Source organism: Lagopus leucura, unplaced genomic scaffold (genome assembly GCF_019238085.1).
Source record: "Lagopus leucura isolate 7727_CA_CO unplaced genomic scaffold, USGS_WTPT01 Super-Scaffold_100016, whole genome shotgun sequence".
In the NCBI taxonomy this organism is placed as follows: Eukaryota; Metazoa; Chordata; class Aves; order Galliformes; family Phasianidae; genus Lagopus; species Lagopus leucura.
In genome coordinates, this window is record NW_024962270.1 from 13321254 (window position 1) to 13347682 (window position 26429).

At 39.0% G+C, this 26429-nt stretch overlaps 1 protein-coding gene across 1 annotated transcript in view; it reads left to right on the top strand.

Moving 5' to 3' along the window:
• The window catches only part of TENM1 (teneurin transmembrane protein 1), a 237641-nt gene that overhangs the window by 161702 nt on the left and 49510 nt on the right, over nt 1–26429 (top strand). Inside the window, exons 14-20 of the mRNA XM_042876489.1 lie at nt 395–611; nt 7429–7548; nt 9353–9614; nt 12688–12955; nt 17965–18108; nt 22593–22842; nt 23756–23776. Coding sequence (XP_042732423.1) covers nt 395–611; nt 7429–7548; nt 9353–9614; nt 12688–12955; nt 17965–18108; nt 22593–22842; nt 23756–23776 — 1282 coding nt within the window. The remainder of the gene's footprint in view (nt 1–394; nt 612–7428; nt 7549–9352; nt 9615–12687; nt 12956–17964; nt 18109–22592; nt 22843–23755; nt 23777–26429) is intronic.

Genomic DNA, 26429 nt, shown 5'->3' on the forward strand with positions numbered 1-26429 from the left:
GATTTTCTTGTTATTGCAGCCTGCTTAGTGAATGTACATCCTTCACAGGTGTGAACACACAGTAGGGGACAGTGAGAGAGATCAGCTGCCCCATGTGGCAGTATTGTGTAGTGATTTTCTTCTGTTTGTTCTGCAGTCCCACTCTTCCCTGGACACTGGGTTTGTAACTTCTATTTTGTCATTGTTATGTGGGGATTTTATGAGGTGATACAGTGTTAATAATTAGAAACACCTACCCGGAATGAAGCATGTATATAAATGCTTTATTGAGTTTGAATGTATCATAATCAGCATGCCTTCCAATTGATTAAATACCTCCTGTGCTTTCCAGTAATAAATGCTGTGCTTCTCAGAATCACTCAGTCCTCTGAACTTTCTATTCTCTTTGTTTCAGATGGCTTGACAGACTGCGTAGACCCTGACTGCTGCCAGCAAAACAACTGTTATGTGAGTCCTCTCTGCCAGGGTTCGCCTGATCCCCTTGACCTTATCCAACACAGCCAACTGCCTTTCTCTCAGCATCCTCCAAGGCTCTTTTATGATCGAATCAGATTTCTTATTGGGAAGGAAAGCACTCATGTGATCCCAGGAGATATCTCATTTGAGAGCAGGTGAGTTTTATTCTAGATGTAATGCCTCTGAATATTGAGAACAGCAAGGAAGTTACTTGACTAGGAGAAAGTACTGTGTAGATTATGGAGAAGTCTTCACTGACAATCCAAAAGTATTTTAAAAGATAGCAAACTTTGAAGCCCCAACAGCTGTGGGTCTTCCTTATCATATTCTCATTGTTACCCATCTAGCTTATAAAAGCATCACAGTAACTCTACTATTCTTATTAAAAAGACTGAACTGCTGTGAACCATCAGCACTTGAAAAATAAGTGAGGGGACGTTCAACTCTTTGTGCTGCAAATGCACGTAATGGCAGGAAACAAATGTGTTGAATTCATATATGCTACTTGATAGAATTTGTTTAGTATTCAGAGTAATAAATTCAACATGAGTTATTTATGTATAATCTAGCTATCTAATTACATATGCATAATTTTTTTTTTTAAATTACATATGCATAAAGAGTATGAATTTAACTATCTTGTGTTGCAGATAATTCTTATGCTGTCATGTAAACAGTAGTGTGTGATTGTTGAATGTTTTGGAGATTGGCTTACGCTTCAATAGGAAAAGCGTGCAATAGAAGAGGAGCACTTACATGCTCAGAAACCCAGTAACACACATTTTCTTGAGCATTTGATATATAGGGACATATAAGTTTTTATGCTGTAGTTCACCTGGGAAGCTATAACTTACATGCTGACAAAGAGATCTACAAATCATCCACATCACCTAACTATTACCCTGTCAACTAGGCATATACATTAGATAAACCATGTTCCAGTAATAAGGGCATAAGATTTTTTTATTTTATTTTCAGAGCACAGTAAATAGCACTTAGGTTACAACCTCAACTTCATTCCATAGCAGCACACAAATTCAGTGCACTTTGTCTTTGTACTTTATTAATTATTAATAAAGTAAATATGTAAACAGAGTCTTTATTGATCTGTAATACCTAGACGTTTAATCAGTATTAATAACGAAACAGGATGTTATAAATATGTAGAACAATAGGGCATGAGAATGAACTGTGTGAAGAGCACCACCTGACAAAGATGGGTCTTTCTGAGTACAGCACTGATGGAACAGTGCCATCGCACCTCTTACAAGATCCTTGGCTGGCTGTACATGCCATGCAGCAGACTGCAGTTTAAAACACAAGTCACCAGTGAAAGATTTTCCTCATGGAAATGTCTCACCATGAGGTGTTTTCACAGAGGAGGTCAGCACTCAAGTCGCCTGAATGGAGTTCTGTGGCATTGCAAATGTTAGCAGCCAGATTGCACGTAATCCCATCACTATGCTTTTGTAGATATAAGGAACTGATCTTTTAAAGCTATCATTGATGGGATTTAACTTGGATTTAAAAGCTTTTCCTGAGTGTTTCATTTCTTTACCCTAATGTCTGGTATGCTTTAGGAGAATGAAGAGCATTGAAGGTCTGTGTGTGAGCAAGCAGCCCATCCTTGCCATGTTTTCATACTTCAGGCTTTATAATATAAAGGAATGTGACTTGTAGTTGGGCCAGTGCATTGTACACACCCCAGATATCATTTCCTCACTTGGTAAAGAGATCAGAGATTTTTTGGGATTCTGATGGGGCTGCTTCTGCATTTAGAGTTAGGGCAGTGCCTCGAGATTTGCCCTGCACCGTGTCTCTGGGGTTTTGTCAGCAGTGATCTGCCATGTATGGGGCACCCTAAGGAGTTCATCGGTCTACACTTCACTTGATCCCCAAGTCTTCCAGGCTGTTGAAAAATTGCTCATCCATAAGTCAAACATTATTAAAAACTGCCGGAATTTTCCTTAAGGATTGTGGATAAGCAAAATCTCAGAAGGAAGCAGTAGCCTGGCAGCACTGTATCTGTTCAGAATCTTCCCCTGACATAGTCAGTCTGGTTGTCATCTATGTCTGTTTGTCTCCTGGGAGTTAAGATTATAGGAAAAAAAACAAAAAAACATATAGGTAGATTACTATTACTACTGTAAATACATCAAAAATCTGTGATCCTGCCTATCCAAAGAAGACCAAAGAATATTTGAGTTTTCTAATCTCCTTTTGGCTACTGCTGAAGAGGTTTTGTCTGTGCAGATGATATTAACTCTTGGCTGTTTGCAATGCCGTATTTGTAGCATTAGTGGTTAAATGAGAAGTTCTGTAAGGATTCATTTATTTCAGAGCATTGGCATCCATTCACACTGGTGCTCAGATATAGAGTTTTGCAAAGCCCTAACTGGCTTTTTTTTGTTGTTTTTTTCCTTTTTCCAAGTCTCCGAGATCATTAGGAGGATCATTAGGATTACAGAAGAAATATCTATTTCTTCTTCTATCTGAAAACTGATGTTCTCAGTCTTCTGATGAAAATGACATTGTGAAATGTATTACTGTATTGTGTGGCAGGGGTACTCCAGTATGGGTGATGTTTACATGAATCTCACTGTAGATAATGCTGATTTCATGTTGAATTGCTTAGGGAGAGCTATCAGAAAACAGTAAAGATTATCTCTGTCCTTAAGCCTGAAAGTGTTTGGTCTCTGCCATATTCCTGGCATTTTCATCTGACATACTAAAATGAGTAGTTCTGACAACTACTGGGACGTCTGTCCTTTTGCATCATGGACTTTATATTAGATCTAATTTTTTAAAAACTAGGCTTCTAGAGCACAGTGTTTGTTCAGTGCATAGACCAAAATTAGTATTAAGGAACTCATTGTTTTCAAAAAATATATTTTCTTCTTGTGTCGTTCGCGCAGGGTTTTTGACATGCTGCTAACCTGAACAGTGACATGCTTGAAGGCAGATGAGACAAATTCTGAATAAATGGAAATGTGCTAGCTTACATCAGGAATGATTTTGAGCCACTACATGTAGCATGGTGTAGAGGATTAAAATGTTTTATCAACTTCCTTTCTCAGGAAGATTTTCGGCTTGTTTCTTTGCTGAGAGTTTTTAATGCATGCTGCTGGCAAGCTATTTGACTCACTGCAAATTGCCTACAAAAGGGGTCCAGTGCATGGTACTGAATTAATTACCCTTCAAAGGCTGCTTATAGCAACACTGTCAGCGGGAAGAAATGAATGTACCTTGCTCGCCTTTAGCTTAATTTCTCTGATTGAAGGCTTTAATCAGAAATGTAATACAGTAAATGACATCTTCTGGTAATGTGACACTTGCGAATTCACACGTTGCTTGACGGAGTTCCACATCTGAGCTTAATGTCTCAGCCTGAGGTGCTCAGAGAATATTGGAAGCTCAACACGCTAAACAAAAGCAGAAAAATAACAAATAAGAAGTAGCGGAGCAAGACAGAATGGTGGTGGAATAATGAAGTGCTTTACAAGCAGTGAAAGAATGCATCTGGAATTTTAAACTGCTGTTTATATTTTAAATTAGAGATGTCAAACAAACTACATGGCAGAGATTGGAGAGTCACAGAGCTGAGCTCTTCACTTTTACGCACAGAATGACCATGAAGCATTTACAGAGAAATTCTACTTTTTTTAGGCCACCTACAACCCATAGGAATCTCTGCTTTCTCTCAACTGCTCCCTCTGGAGCTGCAGCTTTAGAACAGCATATCAGGGGACTGGAAACATTTTTAATACATTGAAAACACAAAGGCAGCTTATCAGGGACTTGTTCCCTTCCGAAATACTCCTAATTGTAAAAGTCATTTTTGCACTCACTGTAAAGTTTAAAGATCTGAACAACCTTACTCCAAGATCGTGCAGTCTTTGCAAGTTAAATGGCTGTAGGATGAGTGGTATGTGTTGTTACCCCACATGAGAAATCAAAGCAGGTCAGTCACAAATGTGTTGAATAAGCCTTAGAGGCTAAAAATCCAGGAGGAAAATGCAGCACATTGTGGAGGCCTAATGATGTTTAGAGTTTTCTTCATTAAAATTAAGAATAGCAGTGAGCAGTAGCAAGGTCCAACAAAGAGGGTGAATTTCCTCACTGAGGCGAGGAAAGAGTGAAATAGAGGTGGAGTCAGACGACTGAGGGGAAAGAGCCCTAAAAACTCTGTTAAGGAAAGGAATTAAGCGAGATCTTCCGCAAGCCAGTGCGCTCCATTCGGAGTGTGGTCATCTGCTCTGTGAGCTGTCAGGACCCTGGGGAAGCAGGGCCAGTGGCTGCAGTGTGGGGACGTTCTGTTACTTCCCAGAGCCCTGCAGATTCATGCTGGCCATAAAGTAACTGAAAAAGGTCTTAATGCCTGCAGTAAATGCAAAAATTAGAAGTAATTCTGATCAAACGCCTGGCGGAAGATTTAGTAGGTGCTGGTAATTCAAAAAGAGGCCAAAGAGTGAAGACTCTTCAACTTGAGTGGGTAGTAAAAAGACAGTAAATAATGAGAACAAATGTGTCGACACAAAGGAAGGTTTAGAACATATGAAATCTAAAAGAGTGGAAAGACAGTTCAGTACAGATAAACGTAGAATAATGAGTTTTAGGAGTCTTTATCACATAGTGTAAATGTGTGTGGCTTGTAAAATATGATGAATAAAAAAAGGAGCAGGAAGTTGAAAGATAAGTCTCTTAATATTATTTATGAATAATGAGAAGTGAATGAATAGAGGAAAAGAACTGTGTATGAAATAATGAAGACTTTGATGAGTTGTTATCACAGAAATCTGTACACTTGATAAAATATGAGGAAATAGTGGAGTCAGAAGATAGATCTGTGGAATGAGGATCAGTGAATGAACAAACAGGAGTACTAGAACAACGTGCTGAATAATGATGACTCCTACAAGTCTCTCTTAGACCCACAAGCTTTTTAAACATGGACTGCACTAATAAAAGGATTGGAAAGTGAGAGATAAGTCTGTCGATGTTAGAAATGCGAGAAAACAATTGAAACCAGTAGATACTATTCTAATACATCAGAGAGTAATTGAGCCTGGCTTTTCTTCTTCAGTGAGTCTTGAGTGTCTGTTGAAACACACAAGAGTTTGATTGCCTTCAGTGGAGCAGCGGACTTTGCCCACAGCTCAAGCCACAACCAACTTAGTTAATGTAGGGAGCAGAAAGGTGCGTACTGACATTAGTGCAGCATTTCCCATTCCTCTGAGAACTCTCGTCTACTTTGCTTATAATTAGTATCTTTCTATGTCCTGGGAGCATGGAATTCTTACTAACAGCTATGGTGAATAGCATAGAAAAAGAGGTTGTTTTTTACCAGTTGCATTTTCTCAGGTCACAGTCAACTCAATTTGATGATATCATAGCGGTAAATTATTGTTCTGTCAAGTGGCTTTGGATCTTAGGAAACAAGTCCAGATTTTCAGAAATTTATGGTCTCTAATTCACATATATGATTTCACTGGATCCTGATCAATTAGTCTCTCAAGGGATATTTCTTAAGTTTATATACAGACTCTTAAATAATTCCCACTTAAGGCCCCATGTTTTCCCTTTCGGTTACCTATTCACACCACAAAGTTGGTGTGTTCCTATTGGGGTCTGCTGCAAACTTTCAACTTGAAAGGGAAAAATTACAATGTCTAAATTTATGCTTATTGGTTATAATAAATAATACCAGTTGTCTTTATAGACATCCTAATGTTTTTGACTCTACGTGTCTTAACATTATCCAATTACTTCTGCCTGCACTGTTCAGTTCATTGTGTGAAAGCATATTTCCAGGAAATTTGTGCAGTTGTGTCATTAGATCCTAAAGCCTGGATCCTTGCAGCCAGCAGAGCTGTGCTAATGTAGAGTACCTGAGGGCACGGGGCAAAATGCTGAAAGGTATTTCAGTGGAATATAGATGTGTAAGAAAATCTCACCAGGTCTTAATTTGCACAGTGAGAATATTTCATATGTTATTCTTCATCCTTGATGGTGTTTTTCTCCTTTATTCTTCAGTCTTCAAATTTATAAAAGGCCAAAGCTCAGAGAGCATTCTAAGGTGAAAGTAACAGTCTTAAAAGACAACCGTACAAATTTAGCGGGGACAGAAGGAAAAAATTGTCATGAGTAAAGCACTCATACAGAAGGATTGGAGTGAGTTATCTGGTGAGGATATAGACAAGCATCTGTCTGGAGTAATGTAGGCATAGTTAATCTTACCTGAGGCAAAGGAACAGACAAGATTAAGTCTTGTATTTCCTTTCAGCTTTCATTTTGTATGATTTTGTCAGCCTATATTTGGACCCACTTATGATTTCACTTTCCTACCTGTTGATTTTGGTGCATTCTGTCATGCTGCCATATTCCATCCTCTTTAGTGGAATGGGAAGATTTTTATGCTGGAAAATGGCAACAAGTTCAACGTGTACTACAGGGAATTTCAGAGGGCATAACCTGTTCAAGTGCTCTTTAGATTTACCAATGTAACTTTCTGAGGTTGAACTATGATCATGTGTCTCACTGCTGCCTTACCGCATTAGTTCAGGTTTTTTTTTTCTAACAGGCAGCAACGCCCTATTCTTAGCAGCAGAGAAAGAGGTTTCATTCTCCCCTTTCACAAATCATCACCACTGGAGCTGCAGCAAACTAAATCAGTGAAACATTTGCATTGATATTCAATGGCAGAACAAATGGTGTCCTGAAATGTAGACAGAAAGGGAAATGCATTCCTGATACACTAACGATTCATAGGGCAACCTGTGCAACTTCTTCATTATAATGTTTTTTCAAATCGATCTTTTGGGCTTGTTTGAATTTTCATTCAAAATCAAGTCATGATGACATTACAGCAATTCTCCCTGCTTGGGGCAGAAGCGTAGCTCAGTTTCCGAGTTCAGTACCCTTCTCACTGTCCTGATGAGTCTGATGTTGTTGCCTCAATGCTTTTTCTTGCAGACGTGCATGTGTCATTCGTGGCCAGGTGGTAGCAATAGATGGAACTCCTTTGGTTGGTGTGAATGTCAGCTTTCTACACCACAATGAGTATGGATATACCATCAGTCGACAAGATGGAAGGTGAGATTTTTATATACAGTCCAGATTATTTTTTTTTTTAGTTTGGATCTATCTACCTCTGTCCCTTCATGTGCAATATTCTCATAAAATTCACTCGTCAAAGTGTGGACTCAGGATGCCATCTGACTCTGCTTTGGTAGCATACCTGTTAGAGCTACCTGTGGAAAAGAGGCAAAGAAGAAAGGGAAAAAGAAAAAAAAAAAAAAAAACTGAACAGAAACAAGATTAGTGACATTCAAACACGTGGAGTCAAAATCTGACAATAATGCTGCACCAGCACATCCCTGACATTTGAAAATGTTCAGTAGTCAGGCTTTCCAGAGAATTCTGTCTTCCCTCTTTTTTCTGTCTCCTGTTGTAAATCTGGGAAGTAGTTTATTGAAGCGTCAATGAAGTTAACTCCTTTAGCTGATCATCTAAGCCATACAAGTAAAACTGGGGACGGAATCTTCACAGAGACAGAACTGTCACGCTGTTGCTCTGCATCCTGTCCAGCATTCCATCCCTTCCCTGACCTAATCGACTGAGCTTAGTTCTCAAAGACAGATGAGTTCCTATATATTCTACATTGCCCTGCAGGGATGGTCACCCATTTGCAGTAGGATCATGATGTACTCTTAAACTTCAGATGTATTAAGCTTCTACTGGCTTCATCTTTCTTGGCTGTGTTACGAAAGACAAGAAGCCAGAAGCTCTCTTCCTGCAAGGGGAGAGTGTAATTTGTCACTTTTTTGTTTTGTTTGTTTGTCACTTTATCACCATAAGGAGCATGCATGTTTATTTTACTTTACTTTCTTGACTTTCACACTATTGAAAGTTGGTAATTACCATTTCTTATTTATGCTAGTCTGGATAAAATTGTTGCATGGAAATATGCTACCTGTATTTTGCTGTGAACGTAATCGGTGTCATTTGAGAAATGTGATGAGATATGCATAATTAAGCCTGACTTCTTATCACAGTTTGTTACCATCAAAAGTCTCAGAAATAGATGCATTCAGTAACACAGACAGCGAAGTATCTATTTACATATTGTCTTCTGTTGCTTGAATGTGGATGTCAGAAACTCAGAAAATTAACACTTTGTATCTTGCCTCCTATGTCCCACTGTTTTGAAGCCTAGATATTCCAAAGTTGCTTCAATGTAACTTTCAGAAGTTCACCTGACTTATTTACAAGAGCTGATTCATTGCTGGCTCAAATAATCCACAATTTTCCCAAAATCATATCCTGCACAGAGGGGTCTCTTATTCAGTATACTCTCCTGCAACTTTCAGAAAATGGAAAAGGGATATGTTAAGAAAAGGCCTACCAGACTGTTGGGCTTCTTATTCTGCAGACCATACCCACGCAGATTATGTGTCCCTTTCCTGAGCTAGGGATTTCTTTTTCTATAATCCAAATCAACTAGGTCCAGATTCTTATTATAGGTGACTTGTTATTATCAATTCTAGTTGATAAGTTGTTGATGGTCCTGCATGGGCCAGGGGGTTGGAGATTCATGATCCTTGAGGTCCCCTTCCAACCCTGGCCATTCTGTGATTCTGTGATAAATAGAGGGGAGAGAGACAGAAGTGCAGTGAAACATTGTACCTTGCTATTGATGCCTATAGAAAGGATCTGTGGAGAGGTGAAGCTTCTTCATGAATACTGTGGTAACATCAGGAAGATACACTGGAATGATTTTACCTAGTAAATTGAGGACCATAATGAGCAATATAAAGTTTTTTGTTTGTGATGCACTGAAAGTTCTGGTAATGTAATGTTAAAACAAGAATTAAGAATTTTGTTCTGTCTTTTCCAGTTTCGACCTTGTGGCTGTGGGAGGCATCTCTGTCACCCTGGTTTTTGACAGATCTCCTTTCGTATCTGAAAAAAGGACACTTTGGTTGCCTTGGAATAGATTTGTCATTGTAGACAAAGTTGTAATGCAAAGAGCAGAGTCAGATATACCATCTTGTGACGTCAGTAGTTTCATCAGTCCAAATCCTATTGTACTCCCTTCACCCCTGACAGCATTTGGAGGCTCCTGTCCAGAAAGAGGAACTGTTATTCCAGAGCTACAGGTAATGAAAATACTTTTAAGTTAACATTTTTAAAAATGGGTTTGGTTGCTGAACAAGTTCTAGACAATGTTAAAAATTACCATTCCTCATCTTCGTTAATGTAACCTCCACAGTTATTTGGTGATAGTGACATGGAAACATTTCCCTTTGGCTGTTCTGCAAATAGCAGTGAATTTTGACACTGAAAGCCAAACAAGTCCATGCTTGTTAAACTCGGTCACCCAATTACTCCTATCAGTGAAGGATCATCTTACAATTTTATCAAACATTTCTACTGAAGGCTTACATTTTTCTGATCAGTGCACATTAACAGAAGAGCACATAGACCTCAGATCTACACAAGTTTAAAAAAAAAAAAAATTAAAAGAAGGGTTTCGCTCAAGTCAGTCATTAAAATTGAATTCAAAAGTTGCAGTTTCAGACTTTCAAACCAGTTTGTAGATGTGGAGTATGGTGAGTGTTCTCTGTACGTATTCTGCTTTAATTTTTTCTGCTGTGAAAACACTGCTACCAAGTAGGGAGCAATGAAAGCAATGAACCGTTGTGATGTTACTCATCGCAGTGAGGTTAGCGTAGATCTCTTCAGTACTGTTACACAAGATGCTTTTCTCCTTCTTCACATTTTGTTAATATTTTAAAATACTTTATTCCTTCGTTCAAAATAGAAGGAGGAGAGGGGAAGTCTTGTCATGATTTATTATTGAAATCCCTATTTATTTATAGAAATGAACAAAACCATTCCTAAGTTACAGATGAACAGTACAACATCACCATACATCAATGTGAGACATTCCACAGAGTTCCTTAAAGACTCCAAGGGATTTTTCATCTGTTCACATCTTCTTTACAATGGCTTCTCCAGCGATATGTTAGCTGCTTTTCTTTTCTATTATTCTTTGCAACGTAGAGCACTTTTAATATGATCTTTTGGATTGTTTACATTTAAATATCTTTTATTCTCGAGTCTCTTTTATGTGTTTAGTACCACTTTGTATTAATCTTGCCTTTAACTGCTCTTAATAAAGGTGATGTATGTAAAATGCCCCACGAGATACAGCAACACCAGTTTTAGGTCACGTTAAACTAAACCCCACTATTAGTGTATGTTGTTTCCACAGAATTCAAGCAGTAAGATCAGAAACAGATCTTGGTTCAGCCAGCTGGTGACCATCGTCAAAAAACATATGAAGTGAAGTAATGAACTGAGAAGAACTAAGAAATTTATAACTGATGTGCACCAGTAAGGAAAAATGGGTTACATTACTCCACACGAGGTCTTCCTGGTTGTTTCTTAAAAAGAAAACAACAATGAGGTCCATAAAGATGCAGTCTACTCAGAGGGAACTTGGCCCCTGTCTATTTTTCAGCATTGGAGGGTCATTAGAGTGTCAACTTGTACAGTACTGGGAAAAGAGCAAAAAATAACCCAGAATAATGCGAGAAGGAGGTACATTAGCATGTATTAATGCATGAATATTTCTTCCTGCTTTTCTATTAAAAATAAGAAGATGTCAGATGTATGACAGAGGGGGCAGCTGGGATGTCAGCAGGAAAGAAGGGGAACACTGCAAATCAGGAACAGCAAAGGGAGCAGGATTTCCCTGGCAACACTGCGTTTCATATGTTGAAAGGACAAGTGCTGGCAGGCCTCCAGCTGTACTGCAGCAATGCTGTGGCAGTGACACTGTTGCAGTACATAAATAAGGATGTTGTGAGAGTGAGGGAATTTATTGTTAAACAACAAAGATGGGAAAATGGGAATATAAACAAAACAGTTTGTATTTTTTCTGAACTCAGCTAATTTAAGATTGTGAGAGACTGGCTTGTTACTGAAATTCACTCAAATCACTGACCTTTTTAAGGTTTTCAGTGTTAAGGTTTTCAGTGGCTTTGGAGTGACTGTGCTGGCATTCTTCAGGAAGCTGTTCCCCTCTCTTGCCTGTTCCCCATCTCAGCCATTCCTACAAGAGCTCCTTTCAGTAGATCACAAGAGCTAAATCCCTTGTTGTAGCTCGGAGGCTCGTGCCATTCAGAAGGTTGAGGCCAAGCTTCTCCATTTCCCACGCAAGCTCACTGTCTTTGCAGTCCCTCTCGCAGCAGCTGGGAAGTTGATATCACTCCAAATGGGCAGAGCCACTCCAGCTCTGATCCCAGAGATTCAGACGGCGGCACTGACAGCAGTGCTGTGGGATGTGAACTCTGTTGCACACCATGGGGACTGACTCACCTGTTAGCGAGATGACGGATGCCCCGACTGTTTCATCTTCACTGCTGTGTGTCCCCAGTTAGCTTGTTAGATTTCTGATGCCCTGCCTTCTAACACCATGCCCCCTCTTGCTGGAGTTTAGCCCTAGTGCAAGCACTGCTGCACAGAAGCTGGTTTATCAGGAAAGTTTTTCTAGTTTCTTTGCTCTCCCAACATTAGAGTTATTGCCTCCAAAACAGAATAGTGTCTTCAAATCATGATGTAATGTGTGAAGTGTGTGCATATTAAAATAAAATAATAATTTTAAATAAACCACTTTTTTGGTTATGTTTGAGTGTGGAACACTCATTGAGTATCCCAAATAATAAAGCGTAGGTAAAGCTATAACAGTCATCCAGATCATTATGAACTGTAGTGCTTATTACAGGGAGCTAGCATTTGCTCCTCAGTAGGTAAACATGAAGAATTATAGGAAGAGGTTCTTTATCAAAATAGATGGACCACTGTTCAGTAAATTTTCAGTGTTGGAGAGAGTTGGAGAGACTTCATCCCTGGAGGTGTTCAAGACAGGTTGGATGGGGCCCTGGGCAACCTGGTCTAGTACCAGATCTGGAGGTTGGTGGCCCTGCCTGTGGCAGGGGGGTTGGAACTTGATGATCTTTGGGGTGCTTTCCAACCCAAGCCATTCCATGATTCTGTGATTCTATACCGCGTTGCTCAGATCAACACAGAAGCGATCGCTATTGTGATCACATCATGATTGTGAATTGTAAAGTAGCCTTCTGTTGTCGTTGCGGATAAATAAATTGTGCATTTTCCATAGCCATAGATACAAGGATGTTTTATGTCTTTTTTTTTTCCCCCAAGGTGGTCCAGGAGGAGATCCCAATTCCTTCCAGTTTTGTGAAGCTGAGTTATCTCAGCAGTCGAACGCCGGGGTACAAAACTTTGCTGCGCGTTATTCTGACGCACACAACCATCCCTTCTGGAATGACAAAAGTACATCTGATCATTGCTGTTGAGGGACGCCTGCTTCAGAAATGGTTTCCTGCTGCAGCCAATTTGGTCTACACATTTGCCTGGAATAAGACAGATATATATGGACAGAAGGTTTCTGGTCTGGCAGAAGCTATGGGTATGTAGAATCACCTTGGTATAAGCAAAAGCACTAACATGAGTGAAGCCTAGAAAGTGCAGCTTATACGTTTTGTAGCCACGCTTACATTTTTTTTTTTTTTTTTTTTTTTTTAATCTTTGGCTAAAATGACTTGTAGTTTCCTAGGAATATTTATTTTCTTGTTCCTCCAATGTCATCTTTCTAATTTAATCAATTTGAAAATCCCCTTTTCCCTCTGAGAATGGCTATGTACTAACAGCATTATATTCAGCTGTCTTTGTTTTTGAATGTTACTTTGAATATGACCTTTGGTGTGTCATTTTTTCTCTCATTTTTTGGCTGTGACATTTAAAATGTCATTTCCACTTAGGGTTTGCAAAACTCTAACTTTCAGGCATTTTTTTTTTTTACATTTCGTGTCTCTAACAGTTACAACTTCTTGATTTGTTGTTTGAAGGTATTTATAAGAAAATGATCACATTAAAAAGGCTTTCTTTACCAAGCAGATATGTTGAAAACTGCAACAGGAAGGGTGTCTGTGAAAGTGCTGTTTGTTTATCCAACATTCTTTGTTATGGTTTTCATTATTTGATTCGTCTTGCTGTTTCTTTTAATTGATTCTGGGATTCTGTTTCTTAATGGACTAATCCTACATATCCTAATACCTATTTCTGTCAAGATTATATGTTTTATCAGCAAAGTTTAGAGCTGTGAATGAGTCCTATTCACTTTTTTAGTAGTTCTGGCTTGCTTTTTAAGTTGAGGGATAATAGCAAGAGGCATTGGCAGGAACAGGCTATAAAACAAGTATAGAAAGGGCTCCATGAAGCCATCCATCCTCACAAGGAGCGTGCCTCATTCTAGAGAGTAAAGTGCTAATCTGGGCAGCAGCCAGAAGCTTCGTTTAGGACCTGTCGTGTTGTCTGTGGCACGTTGGCCCATGCAAAGCCAAGAGGTGCCATCCAGGCTGCACTATCCCCAGCAGCTCCCAGCACATCTCATACCTGACTCTCTTATCACATGCTCCCAGGCAGGCTGCAAAGCAGCTGTGTGGATAGGAGATGGGAGAAAGGAGGACGATAGCACTTCCATTTTTGCTTGGAGAATGGTGCAGACGTAGCTGCTGGTGCCATAAAGGATTATGTTAGAAACAAAAATACTGAGTATGACTTTATATCATGAGGTGTACATAGGAATATATCAGAAAACAAGGAGCTTATTCTAAGACAGCAATCCCACAGCCTATTTAAGCTGATAGAAGTGCAGGCTGCTGCCAGAAGGAACGTTCCCGTGGTCCTTCCATCTCCCCTGGGCCACCACTCACATATATTTGATCATGAAATGAGCCAGATCGGGAACAAATTCAGCTGAAAACTGAAGCTACCAGAAAATAAGTGACAAATTTTCAGCTTCATTAACTTTCTGATCTGCTATGAATGCTAGTGCTGAAACACGGGTCTTCTCATTTCAGCTGGAGCTCACACATTACAATTGGCCTAAAGCAATCAAAGCTCCATCCTTAGCACAAGGCATCCTGAGCTGCTGCATTATCCCATCTGCCTCTGATCTACCACATCTGGCTCAAACCTGCAGAAGGGTGAACTGCTTTACTAAGGGAACAGTCAGGTGCTGGCACTAACACGGGAGAGCTCTCTGAACCTCTGGGTTGGCACGTGGCAGGGAGCAGGAGCATCCTTTGTAGCTCATCTCATGAAACTCCACTACTAGAGGCCAAATCTCATCTCAGTCCATACTGACAGATTCCTGCTAGTGTTTTGGAGTGAGGGAAGTTGTTAACTGGATTGTTGCTTTCACATATAAATTTCTACTAGTCCATAAATAAAGCAAAATTCCAGCATGCCCTTTGGCATTCCCACTGGTAATCAGGCAGGAGCAGAAGGGTGGTGAGGGCCTTTCTTTGGACTGTTTACATGTGCCCTTCTTAATCATTTAATTGTGGTGTAATTTTATTTTCTTTTGCTTACTTTAGTCATGCTTCTTGCAAGATAGGATCAAAAATCTTTAAGAGAACTGTTAGCATGCTTGTTAGATTGTAATAAAGTTTTAATATGACACACTGTAGTATTCAGGGGCCTTTATCTGCATCTGTTATTGTAAATTTTGTCAAAATAATTTTCTCTGCCAGTGTATTACCAATATTTAATAATGCATTCTGTTCAGATTTTATTTTAATTAAATTAAATTGCAGCAGGTTGAAGTCCTGTAACTCAGGAATATAACCATCTGCATTTGGTTTTATAACTACCATAAACATCTTTATTCTTCTTTGAGGTCGCTGACAGAAATTATCATGGAATTGTTTACAGGAAAGATGGCTTTGAGTACATTTCACCACAAAAATAGTTTTGTTTAAATTTGTTGCCAAAATGTTAGTTGGTATTTCTCTATTCCAGAAGTCTTTTTAACGAGAGACCACTTGCTTTTCTCCAAGTAGCAGCAAGGCTGATAAAATAGGACTTGTTCTTTTTGTTCGAAGTAAAAAAAATATCATGTGAATGTTAACACCAACCCTCCATGGTATAGTTTGCATGCTGCTGTAATTCAGCATAGGAAAAGGCAAGATTTCCAGAGAAACATCAGTAAATCCTTCAATATGGTCAATCTTACACTGCGTCCCCTAGAACAGGGACAAGTGATGTGCTACGTCTTACACTCCTGGATGCAAATGTAAACTCTCAAGCAGATTAGTCCGAGGTCTCCTCAGTTTATTGTTCTACTTGTTGCTTCTGTTGAGTTATATTCATTGTTCAAAGTAAGACGCTGATAAGTACAAATACTTCAGGAGGGGTTGAAGTAGAGGTTCCTGTTGTGCTTAATCATATCGTATGTTTTTATACCTTTATTTTGGAACAGTAGCAGCAGCCCTGAAACTGTGATATGCTGGGGCTAACAAATTATTCTTGATTCTTCTAAATAATTGTGTGAAAATAATAGATTTTTGGTTCAGGTGATTTCAGTAAATCTTTTGAAATCCATTTTAAGGCTGCAACTGCTCTTGCTGGCTGTTAGTGTCCAAAAAGATAGCTACTGCAATTCTTCTCCTTCTTGCAGTGAAATCTCAGTCACCTCATAAAAGAGTTATAAATGAAGTTGGCCAGAAAATAACACTCCACAATGATGTTAAAATTGAGATTGTCATTTCATTTACAAAAGCCACAGCATTTTTCAAACGCTGCCAGACACAAATACTTTTCAAGCACAGCCACTTGATTGCCTTTGTAATTTTTATGCTTCACCTTGATTATTTTACATGCAAAACAATTGAAAGGAAATTTTAATGTATGGAACATTTAATGTATGGAACATCCATTTAGATGGCTTGGGACGTCCTACATTAAGATCATCCCATTATTTCTTTTTGGAGCATAAGCTGCCTGAAAAATTCTTAGCATATGCATAGAAACACTTATGTAGACACACCGAGTGAGTGCATGTCTGAGTGTTCCTGATGGAAAGGGACAAAAAGGCAGCTAGACACTGCCTGTGAGCAGGGGAACTTTTAAGAAGGGAATGATAGTCTCTAGAGGGTGCTTGACAGCTCAGAAACATCAGATGTAAGGGGGGAATAGCAGGTGCACTTTTAGTGTTAGCTACAGCGATGTTAAGTGTGCCACTGTGGATCCATTGGCACAGATTCTCAGATGGTATGGATTGTTACGCCTCCCTTGACCTAAATATCAGCATGGTACCTCACAGCAGCTGAAACTCTGTCCTGTGGGGGTCTGTAATGATTCACTTAGCTAGGCTGAGTGACTCTGTCTTATAGGTCTTCCCTTTTCTCAACTATACACGTCTGACCCAGGATTGCATGTGTTAAGTGCCTAAATGGGGCGAAGATGCTAACATGTAGGTGACAAGTGTGAGGTTGCTTCATAGGAAAAATCTACCCTTTATCTTCCCCCTGGATTAACACCTAGAAAATAGTGTGTTTGGCTACTGAACCTTCAAGGCTCATCCCAGCACAGGGGGTCAGTGGCCATTCTGGAAGAAGCTCCGTACACACAGCTGGGCACGCAGCCATGGACTCACCTAGAAAGAGTGCCGGTTTTAGTCACAAGAGCTCCTGGAGCTCAAAAATGAGAGAATACTGAAACCTGTAGTTTTAGACATCAGCAGTACTTAAGGAGATGTGATTTTTCCAAGCCAGAGTTTAGCTGCAAAACAGGTTCTTTCTGCTAAAATAACGAAGCAGCTCTGGCAAGTGAAATTGATGTAAGGAACGGCTTTCTGCTTCCCATAAAACATTTATCTTAAAAACAAAAATGCTCCCTGCTAATCAAAATGTTGTGATTGAATCCGATAATGGAATTTTGATGGTATTATAACTATGCATGGTTCAAGCAAAATGTACCTAGAGCTGCTAGATAGAAAAAGTGAGAAGACTGAAAATGTCAGAAAACTGTGTTTTTTGAACTACATTTTATTTCATATTAAAATATATTTGAAGACATTTTTATTTTGGAAAGGCTAAAATATGTCAATATTTCCTACACCAAGCATTTGGATTTGTTGTCAGAATAGCATAATTTTCTGTTTGGAGGTCCATTTCTGTCTAACTGCAGTCCTTAGAGCAAGGTTAGGTGGAAGAATGCTGCATTTCAAAAAAAATCTAATTTATGAGAATTTGGTACCAGTGTTCTCGCACCTAGCAAACAAACAAGCAAAACCCCTTCATTGAGTTTTAATGTGGATTTTGTTTTTCTCCTTTGGCTACTGCTCAGATAATTAGCAGAAACACTAGTTGAAAAGATTGATGTTCTTAAGACAACTATAACTGATAATACAAACATTTCTCTGCTTTGAAGTGGTACTAACCATAGCTGTTGTAAGGTACTAATCTCTGAAACTCTTTAAAAAAATACTACTCAACAATAGCAATCAAGCAGAGGTAAATCCGTGCTATCATTACTTGACAGGTGAATATCAAAACCTGGAAAGAAAAATTACATAGTAGTTCACAGAGGAAGAAAAAATAGACTGATAGATCTTTAATTATTTGTTTGCAGTGTCGGTGGGATATGAATATGAGACATGTCCTGATTTTATTCTGTGGGAGAAAAGAACAGTAATCCTTCAAGGCTTTGAAATGGATGCTTCAAATCTGGGAGGCTGGTCCATAAACAAACACCATGTATTAAATCCACAAAGTGGTAAGTCGTTCCTTTATTAACTGGCCATGCAGAAGAAGAAAACAAATTCTAAAGGATTTAATTGTTCAGATATTCAGTGTTACTGTTCCTACTACTTAATCTCCTTTCTTTGATTGTGCATCCTCCTTTCTTGAGAAATGAACTGTAAATGCCATCTGAAAGGATATTTTAAATGTTCTGGCTCCCAGGTATTAAACACTAATAATCTCTAACTGGTGATCACTACAACGTTTTGGTCATTTGCATGGGAAAAGGGCACGCTCATTTAGGCTCATTTTCACACCGTTGGTAAGGAAGTATTACATTTTAGGTGAGTTTGTGTATGTTATATTCTCAGTGAAGTCTGTCATCCGACGACCAACCTTGATTAGCGGTATCTCTGGTGCCAACAAATAGAGGGAGACAGAGCAGGTGTGGAATCAGAACTTTTGAATGATGGGTGGAAAGTCCAATGTGCAGAGGCTTTTGTAGTTGCCCTCTTTGTGGAGAAGCACGGTAGATTACTCTTCAGGAGAAGCAATCCAGCACCTTTTAAAGCACTAGAAAAACTGATGTCATGCTGTTCCTTTTGTCGTGCTGTTAACGCTCCATGGAGATTCTTCAAGCATGGAGATTCTTCAAGCATGGAGACTTGAATCTATCTTATCATTCCTTTTATTTTATTCCTGCTTCTTTGCTTTTTTTTTTTTTTTCTTTTTTTTACCCTCAATATCTGTAATCAGGAATTAAACTATCAAAACAATAATTTAATACAAGTTATGCCAACCAGAAAAAATATGATTTTGCAGGTAAACTGGTATCTCGCTTTCCTTGGGAGGCTTGGGGTCAGATTTCAGCTCATAAGAACCAACATAGTGCTGGATTCAGTCAATTTATCTCAATTTGCTCCAACTGGGAGTTTTTCCACTGAAATCTATTTCCATCTGCAAACTTCTATAATGAAGATTCATGCACAGATGTATGGCTGTCAGGATTTTACAAGTTCTGTTGTTGAATGCGCAACTAGAGTATAAATATTCCAAATACAAAAGGTCAAATTTAGTTTGTAAATTATTTGGATTTCTGTTTTGATTTAAAATAGTTTGACATTTTAAGCAGCAGTTCTTTCATACCCTGTGTTATTGGTTTGTATAGATTGTCTCTTTTAAATGCCAGCTATTGACATTTAACACAAAGAGAAATCTGACCTCAGTCAGCTCAGCCCCCAACTGTGTGCCCTATAGTCTCCTCCTTAGTGCCAATTTACCACTTGCATAGTTTAATTTCAAGACTAAATTGCTGGCGCTAACTCCAGTTTGTATGGCTGTCTGCTAACTGCGGTGCTTCCTGCTGTAATTCACCCCTATAGTCGCTAAGTTTTCAGATTTTGTAAAATATACAATTATAATGCAAGCAGTGCTAAACCACTCCTGACCATGGGATATACTGTGATGAATTGCTTGCTGGCCCCATCCCAGCTGTGTGACACAGGAAGCACCAGAGAGCAGCGACCTGTCAGTCACACAGCACCTCCTCTGAAATCATACAGGCTGTGCACACTTCCCCAGCTTCCCATAGCTGCTCCTCTTCCTCACGTGTTCCTGCGGCACTGGTCATGAAGGGGGCTGACGTCAGAGGGAAAGCATTGGACGTCTTCATCTGCTGCTACTGAGACACATCTGGCAGGGTGTAAGCACGTGTGTGCAGTCGTGAGGAGCATGGAGCTCAGCCACGGCTCAGCTCTGTCATTGAGCATTCCTCTTCATTGTAGTAGGCTTTGTCCGTGGCTTATATATGTATGTAGGAACTGGAAAAGCAATTAGAACAGAAAAAAAAGATTTTTGTATCATAGCTAGTACACTCCTAACAGCAGTTTGTAGGCTCCTATTGAAGCAACAAAACTAAATAGTCAATTGCATTACTCAGAAGGTTAAAAATAACTGGTACAGTTCTGATCTTGAAACTAGCAGATAGCTCTTCCATTTCAGATATGTAAACTGTGCTTATAATAAGGACAAGATTCAGACTCAGAACTGTACAGTTCAGACCTATCTCCATACCACCATGAGTGAAATAGAAAGCATGAGGAGCCTTCTCAAGTATGAAGATACTGAGAATTCCATTTGTAATTAAAGCATCCTTCTGTACATATGGAGAGCTAGACTTCTGAGTAGCATGAAATTTATCCTGTTTTGAAACACCATCCCTGGATTAATTTACAGAAATGACACTGAATGTCTTTCTAAAAATTCCCTACTGAAAATTGCAGTTTTGTCTTCAGACTAAACCCATTTTGCTTAGTGAGTTAACTGGTCCTAAAGAGCTTACATTTAAGTTCAGCCTTGCTTCCAGCAGATGTGCTGCTGTTCATACTTAGAGAAAGGGAGCTGTGCTTCCCTCCCACTCACAAATCTATTCCTTTCAGAGATGTTACAAAATAAATCAAGTAGAATAGAGTAGTTGTGGAAACAAATAGATGCAATTATATAGGGTTGCACTTCATAGCACAGCCTAAGCTTTGGAGGGACAAGTAGTGACATGCAGAAACCATACCAATTAAAAGCTGTGTTCTAGTGCCAACGTAAGTATCTTAAAAAGAAAGGAAAATATCTGATTCCTGCAGTGTAGATATGAGAAATATGTATTCCAGTGTGTGGCTGTCTCAAGCTCAAGCTTTTTAAATGTGAGCATTTTTGCATCACATTGAGGATCACATCCTCACCTCAGCCATCGTGAACTCTTATTCTCCCACTTTTCTTCCCTCTGGTGCAGATGTTTGCTCATTTACAATTCATGACGTGACCTAAGTTTGATGTTTAAACATGAAGGCATTGGTCAGTTTGGAAGATCTTCAGGGCATTTCTCATAATCCAGAAGAGAACACATACTATAAATAGTGGTTCCTCTAGAGGGTCCTTGTAGAGGCACAGCTATCTCATGAATAGAAATAAATGTGCTATTAACCGATTTTTCGGAGTATTCTTTGAATTAGAATTTTCTTCTGATGGGCAGGGGTATTGATTTACTTTTGAGGGGACTTTGTGCTTTACGGTAATTCTAGCCCCGGCACGGCACAGCACTGGCTAAAATTAAAGCAGCAACTCAGGAGCCTGAAATTAAGCACACGTTTACATGTATTGACAGCGAAACATTCCCGAGAGCCCTAATTATTTACTGGAATTTGTATGAGCCAGTTGAACGATTACCTTTATATTGTTAATTTCAGACAAAGGGCAGCATCTTCATTTAGCACTATTTCTGTCCAGTGCATAACGGAGGGTATTGCCATTAGTTTTGCTGGTGTATTGCCGAGATACCTTTTTTGTTTTTCTTTTAGCCAGCATTTGAATAAACATGTGCATTCTGTCCTTTACTGTTCTGAATGTTATTGTATTTTAATAGAATGCTTTTCAAAACAGCAATGGCAACACACAGTAAATTTTAATTGGACTTAACTGCACGCTATAGAAGAATTTAAGAAAAGCAGGTAGAGGCAGCACACGCATTTCAGGAAAACACTGAGGAGGTTTAATGTGTCCTTACTGCAGTCTCTCGTTTCCTGGTGTATCAGTGAGAGTCCTCCAGAAAGCACATTCCCTTGGGTTTATTCCTTTAATTATGTCACTTTGTTCCTTATGAAGTACTGGGCTCTCGAAGGGGAATAAGAAATTTTTAAGAATAGAAACAGAAACAGCCAAAATTTTGCAGTTGTCATTGAATATGTCGCCCTTTATGTTATTTAAAAATAAGTGCTACAAATATCTACTTGAGAAAATAATTGTTTGTCGCGGGTCTGGTACTGCCAACGTAGTGATCAGGAAAATTCAACACCATATGCTGCAGAGCAGTGCTGAAATAACTGATCCTCTGACAAGTTGTTCTGAACTTTATGGCAGAACATAACACACTCCTGTTGGTAAGAAATGTGTCGGTGCCGCGGTGCTGTGACCCCGAGCTTGGCTCTGCTGCACGCCACACCATTTTTATATACCATGAAGGGCTCACATTTAAATGTGAATATTGATTTTGTACTGCCACTCAGTGCTCCTTTGTGAAAAATGCATAGTTGTCCCATTAATCTCCTTTAATTAAATATTCAAACTGCCTCAGAAATTCCTCTGCTACCTAATAAAAATTTATGAATAAAATGAATATTAAAGTAGTAATCCCTGAGAAATCGGATAGCACTGCAATTAACAGTCAATTTGTTAGAGCATTAACCAACCGTGAGCTCTCCTCATGATGTTGGCTTTTGAAATAGCCGCTAAACACTAATCGACAAAATGGTGATGGCGAAGCCTGGGACTGAGCAAAATCAGAGGAGGTTCCTGGAGCCCTGTGATGAAGTTTTCACAGATCTGATGTCTGTTGCTATTTTGCTGGTCTGCTTTTCCCTAGCATTTCAAAATACCAAACGGCAGAACAGTTCAAGTGCTCTATATCTGCTTTGTTTGTTTGTTGTGTTTTCTCTTGTTTTCTCACATCCCCTCCCGCCTTCTGCCTAGGAATTGTACACAAAGGAAATGGAGAAAACATGTTCATTTCCCAGCAGCCACCGGTCATCTCCACTGTGATGGGCAATGGACACCAGAGGAGTGTCTCCTGCTCCAACTGCAATGGTCTTGCACTCAACAGCAAACTCTTTGCCCCAGTTGCTCTGACTTCTGGGCCTGATGGCAGTGTGTATATTGGAGACTTCAATTTTGTCAGACGGATCTTTCCCTCTGGAAACTCTATTGGCATATTAGAGTTGAGGTAAAAAGAGATTAGCTCTGGCTTGTGTCCCTATCCTGGCTGTGATACGCCTATGAAAACTACAGCGAGACTTTGTCCTTTTTGATTTAAAGACACAGCTGTGTTTAGTTGTCTCCTGAGCACGCATCTCATCGACAGTGAAACTCGGTCATCAGAAAACTTATGCATTCCTTAAAATCATAAGTTAAAAAAGGGCATCGTAAGTGGCCTTTAGAATGGGTTTTTGCATAATGAATTTCTACGAAGTGCAGAGTTAATAGAGCTGTTCTTTCTTCTCATGGGGATTCTCATGCAATTATTTCTTCCCCCAAAAAGTTTAGAAATTTCAGGAAGCTTTTTTTTTTTTTTCTTTTCTTTAAGACTCATCCCCACTCAGTAGCAGATGTGCAATGTGTCTGATCTATTGGTCTGATATACCTGCCTCGGCTGAAATTAATACAATTAAATCATTCTTCACAAATAACAGGATGTGGCTGGATTTAAGCAGCTGAGCGAGATTGGCATTGCAGACCAATGTGCTTCAGGCAGGGCAGCTTGACTGTATTAATGAGTCCTGATTTGAAGTCCCATGATTTGGAGTCAGGGATGTGGAGAAAAGCAGGAAAGATGTTGGACACTGGTACACTAAAATTCTCTTACTTAGAAGTCACAAATCTAACTATCTAGCATTGCAGCATTGCAGTAATTGTGAGCTGGTTGTTCAGAATGAACTTGAAAATGTGCAGGTGGTGGGTGGCAGAAGGGAAACATATTTTGAGAGGAAGAAGTGATACTGAATGCCAGGATAAACAGTGTTTTGTTATTGCTGTACAGCAGTCAGACAAAAAAATAGAGCTTTTCTGGAGAATTAATATTTCTTGTCTTTTTTTTTTTTTTTCTTTTTTTTTAAACCTGAACCTGACTGTGTTACCAGGAATAGAGACACAAGGCACAGGTGAGTAAAACACGGTAATGCAAATATGTGAACCATGTTCTAGGAAATACCCTTAGAAAAGTCCTGACTTGTAGACATCCTGATACAGAGAAACTCTGAATTTAATAAATGTAAATGCTAATCAAATTCACCTTTAAGGTTGTTTGATTTTTTTCCCTTTGAAGGGAACAAATCAGTTGATTTTGTCAACTGATTGGTCCTAAAATCAATTAATCACCAAGCAGAGATGGAGAGGTTTGAACCTGCACGCTGGGATGCTGTCCAGAGCTGTCATACAGTTTTCATGTTATGCTTGTATGATCATAGATAAAGCTAGACAAGCAAGCTGGGGTTTTGCCAATGAAGAAATAAAAAAAGGGCTTCAGAGTCCCCCAAGAGCCCATTCTTCAGAGGTTCTAGCATACCTGAGCTTTAAAAGCTGCCATAATTACAAGGTGTGCACCGAGAACAAAGCAGTACCAAAGCACATTGCATCTCCAACCTTGCTTCCTCCAGCTACAGCAAGTTCCTTCTCCCATTTCTATGTAACGTTTTGACATTGCAATGTAAAGCCTCTTTTCTTTTTTTCTTTTTTTCTTTTTTTTTTTCTTTTTTTAAGAAGTAATGTTGAAATGTTGGAAACGAGACTTCTGTAACATACAGTAAGGTATTACAGTCCACCTGCAAAAGTAGCATTGCAGACTAGGAAGAGAGAGCAAGGCACCGAGACACTGTGTACCTTTAGGAGCAAACTTCAGGAATTTCAGTACATGAGATAAATAAACCACTGAGGCTGATGACTGCATGGCATAGCAGGAAGTGCTGCATGGACTGAGTGTATGCTTTGCAGACTGAAAGCACTGGTCAGAATTAATTGATGTAGTCGCTAGGATGCTATTGAATACTACAGATTATTTGCCAGCCTGCTTGTAGATGATGTCATATTTCATATATTTTACAATGAGAGATTAATTAAAAATGAATAATTCCTAGCTTAAAAGTGCAAGGTTTTTATATTTTAGCTGAAGGGTCATTTCCATTTGCCTTTATGGTGAACTGATCAGTATCTTTGTACACTGATGAAAAGAAGTAAATTGAATGTACTTATTCTATAGTGCATTCAGACCTTCTATCAGGTTTTTAATTTGGGGATTTCTTTGGAAAGTAGAGTTTTTTAAATACCTTCTCATTAGAATAGGTTTTGGTTTTGTTTTTTTGTTTTTTTTTTCTGAGAAGAGCTTAAGCCTTAATTAAATCAAGTTGTGAGAATGCACAAGTAATTACAGTAATAATTATTTCTATCCATATCCTGTCCAAGTGAAATCTGAGGAAGATCTGAGGAAGTAAATTGAAGTTACTGTAGTCCTTGAGGTTATGGAGGAGCACTCGTCAGTCCCAGTGTATGCTGTTCTGTTCAGGCTTTAATGGCCACGGTGAGGATGACTACAGGGTCATTCATTTCTTGGACGTTTCTGTGATGTCCACGTACCTGGGAGAAACAACTGAATTTTGTCAGAGGCTTGTGACAGTCCCAGGAGGAGAAGGCTTAACAATCAAGTTCTCCACACAATCTCTGGTCTGCACAAAAGAGAGAAAAAGAAGTTTTTGCCAGAACAAAGAAAATACCATGTAAAAAAGGGTAGTGCTGGGAGACTGGGAGACAGAGAAGAGACAGTCCTTGGTTTAAAGGACTGCTTAAAAACAGTTCATCCTCTTCAGTTTTCTGAACTTTGTCATCGAACTTTTAATAAGACCTAACCAAGGTGCTTGGTAACTGGTCAAATAGAAGCCAGGCTTTGAGGTTACAGGGGTGAACTGCACTACAGGATATAATCGCCTGTTCTGGAAAACGAATCATGAATCCTAGGCTATTTTATGTAGTTTTTGATAGACTAATTTAAATAAACTTGCGTTTAGGTTTGACTGCAAACTTCTGCAACAATAAGGAGTGTTTGATTTTGTTCCATTTTTTGCTAATATTCTTTAAATTTAAACATTTTAGTATTCAAGGCTTTGAGCATAGATAACATCAAGAATTTTCTAACAGCCGGCCTATTAAATGTAATGACAAGGATGATAGAAAATGTGTCTACAAGGAGGGTATATAATGACTCCTGGCTCTCTGTAGTTTCTACATATTGGAGAATATGTTTATTTAACATCTAGAATTCTCCTTGCAATTTTTTCATCAGCAATATTTTATTAAAAAGTCATTTTTTAGCTGGCCAGGCTCTTCTGAACTTACTCCTGAGAGCACAAATGGTTCTCAAATGTTTTTAACAAATAATTTTATAATAATGATGATGTGTCATTCAACATTAATTACCTTTTGCTCACATCCAGTTACTCGTTTTTCGTGATGCTTTGATTATCTCCCATTCCCCATATTTCCTTGGGCTGGGTTTCACATCTGTTCCACAGATGTGGGAATGTCTCGTTCCTTCTACTTCCCCCTTCTGTCTTTTGGAGAAGCTTATGACTAAGGTCAGCATTAAGCTACTCTAGCTGATGACTCAGAGGTGTTGAGTAGTTTCTGTCCCTTTTTGAATGGAAAATGAGAAATAAAATAAGCCCGAGCTCCATCGCATTTATCAAAGTTACAGCATTGGCCTAATTGCTAATAAATCAAATGAAGATTTCAACTGATTGTCTGTTAGGGGCCAAGCAAAAGCTT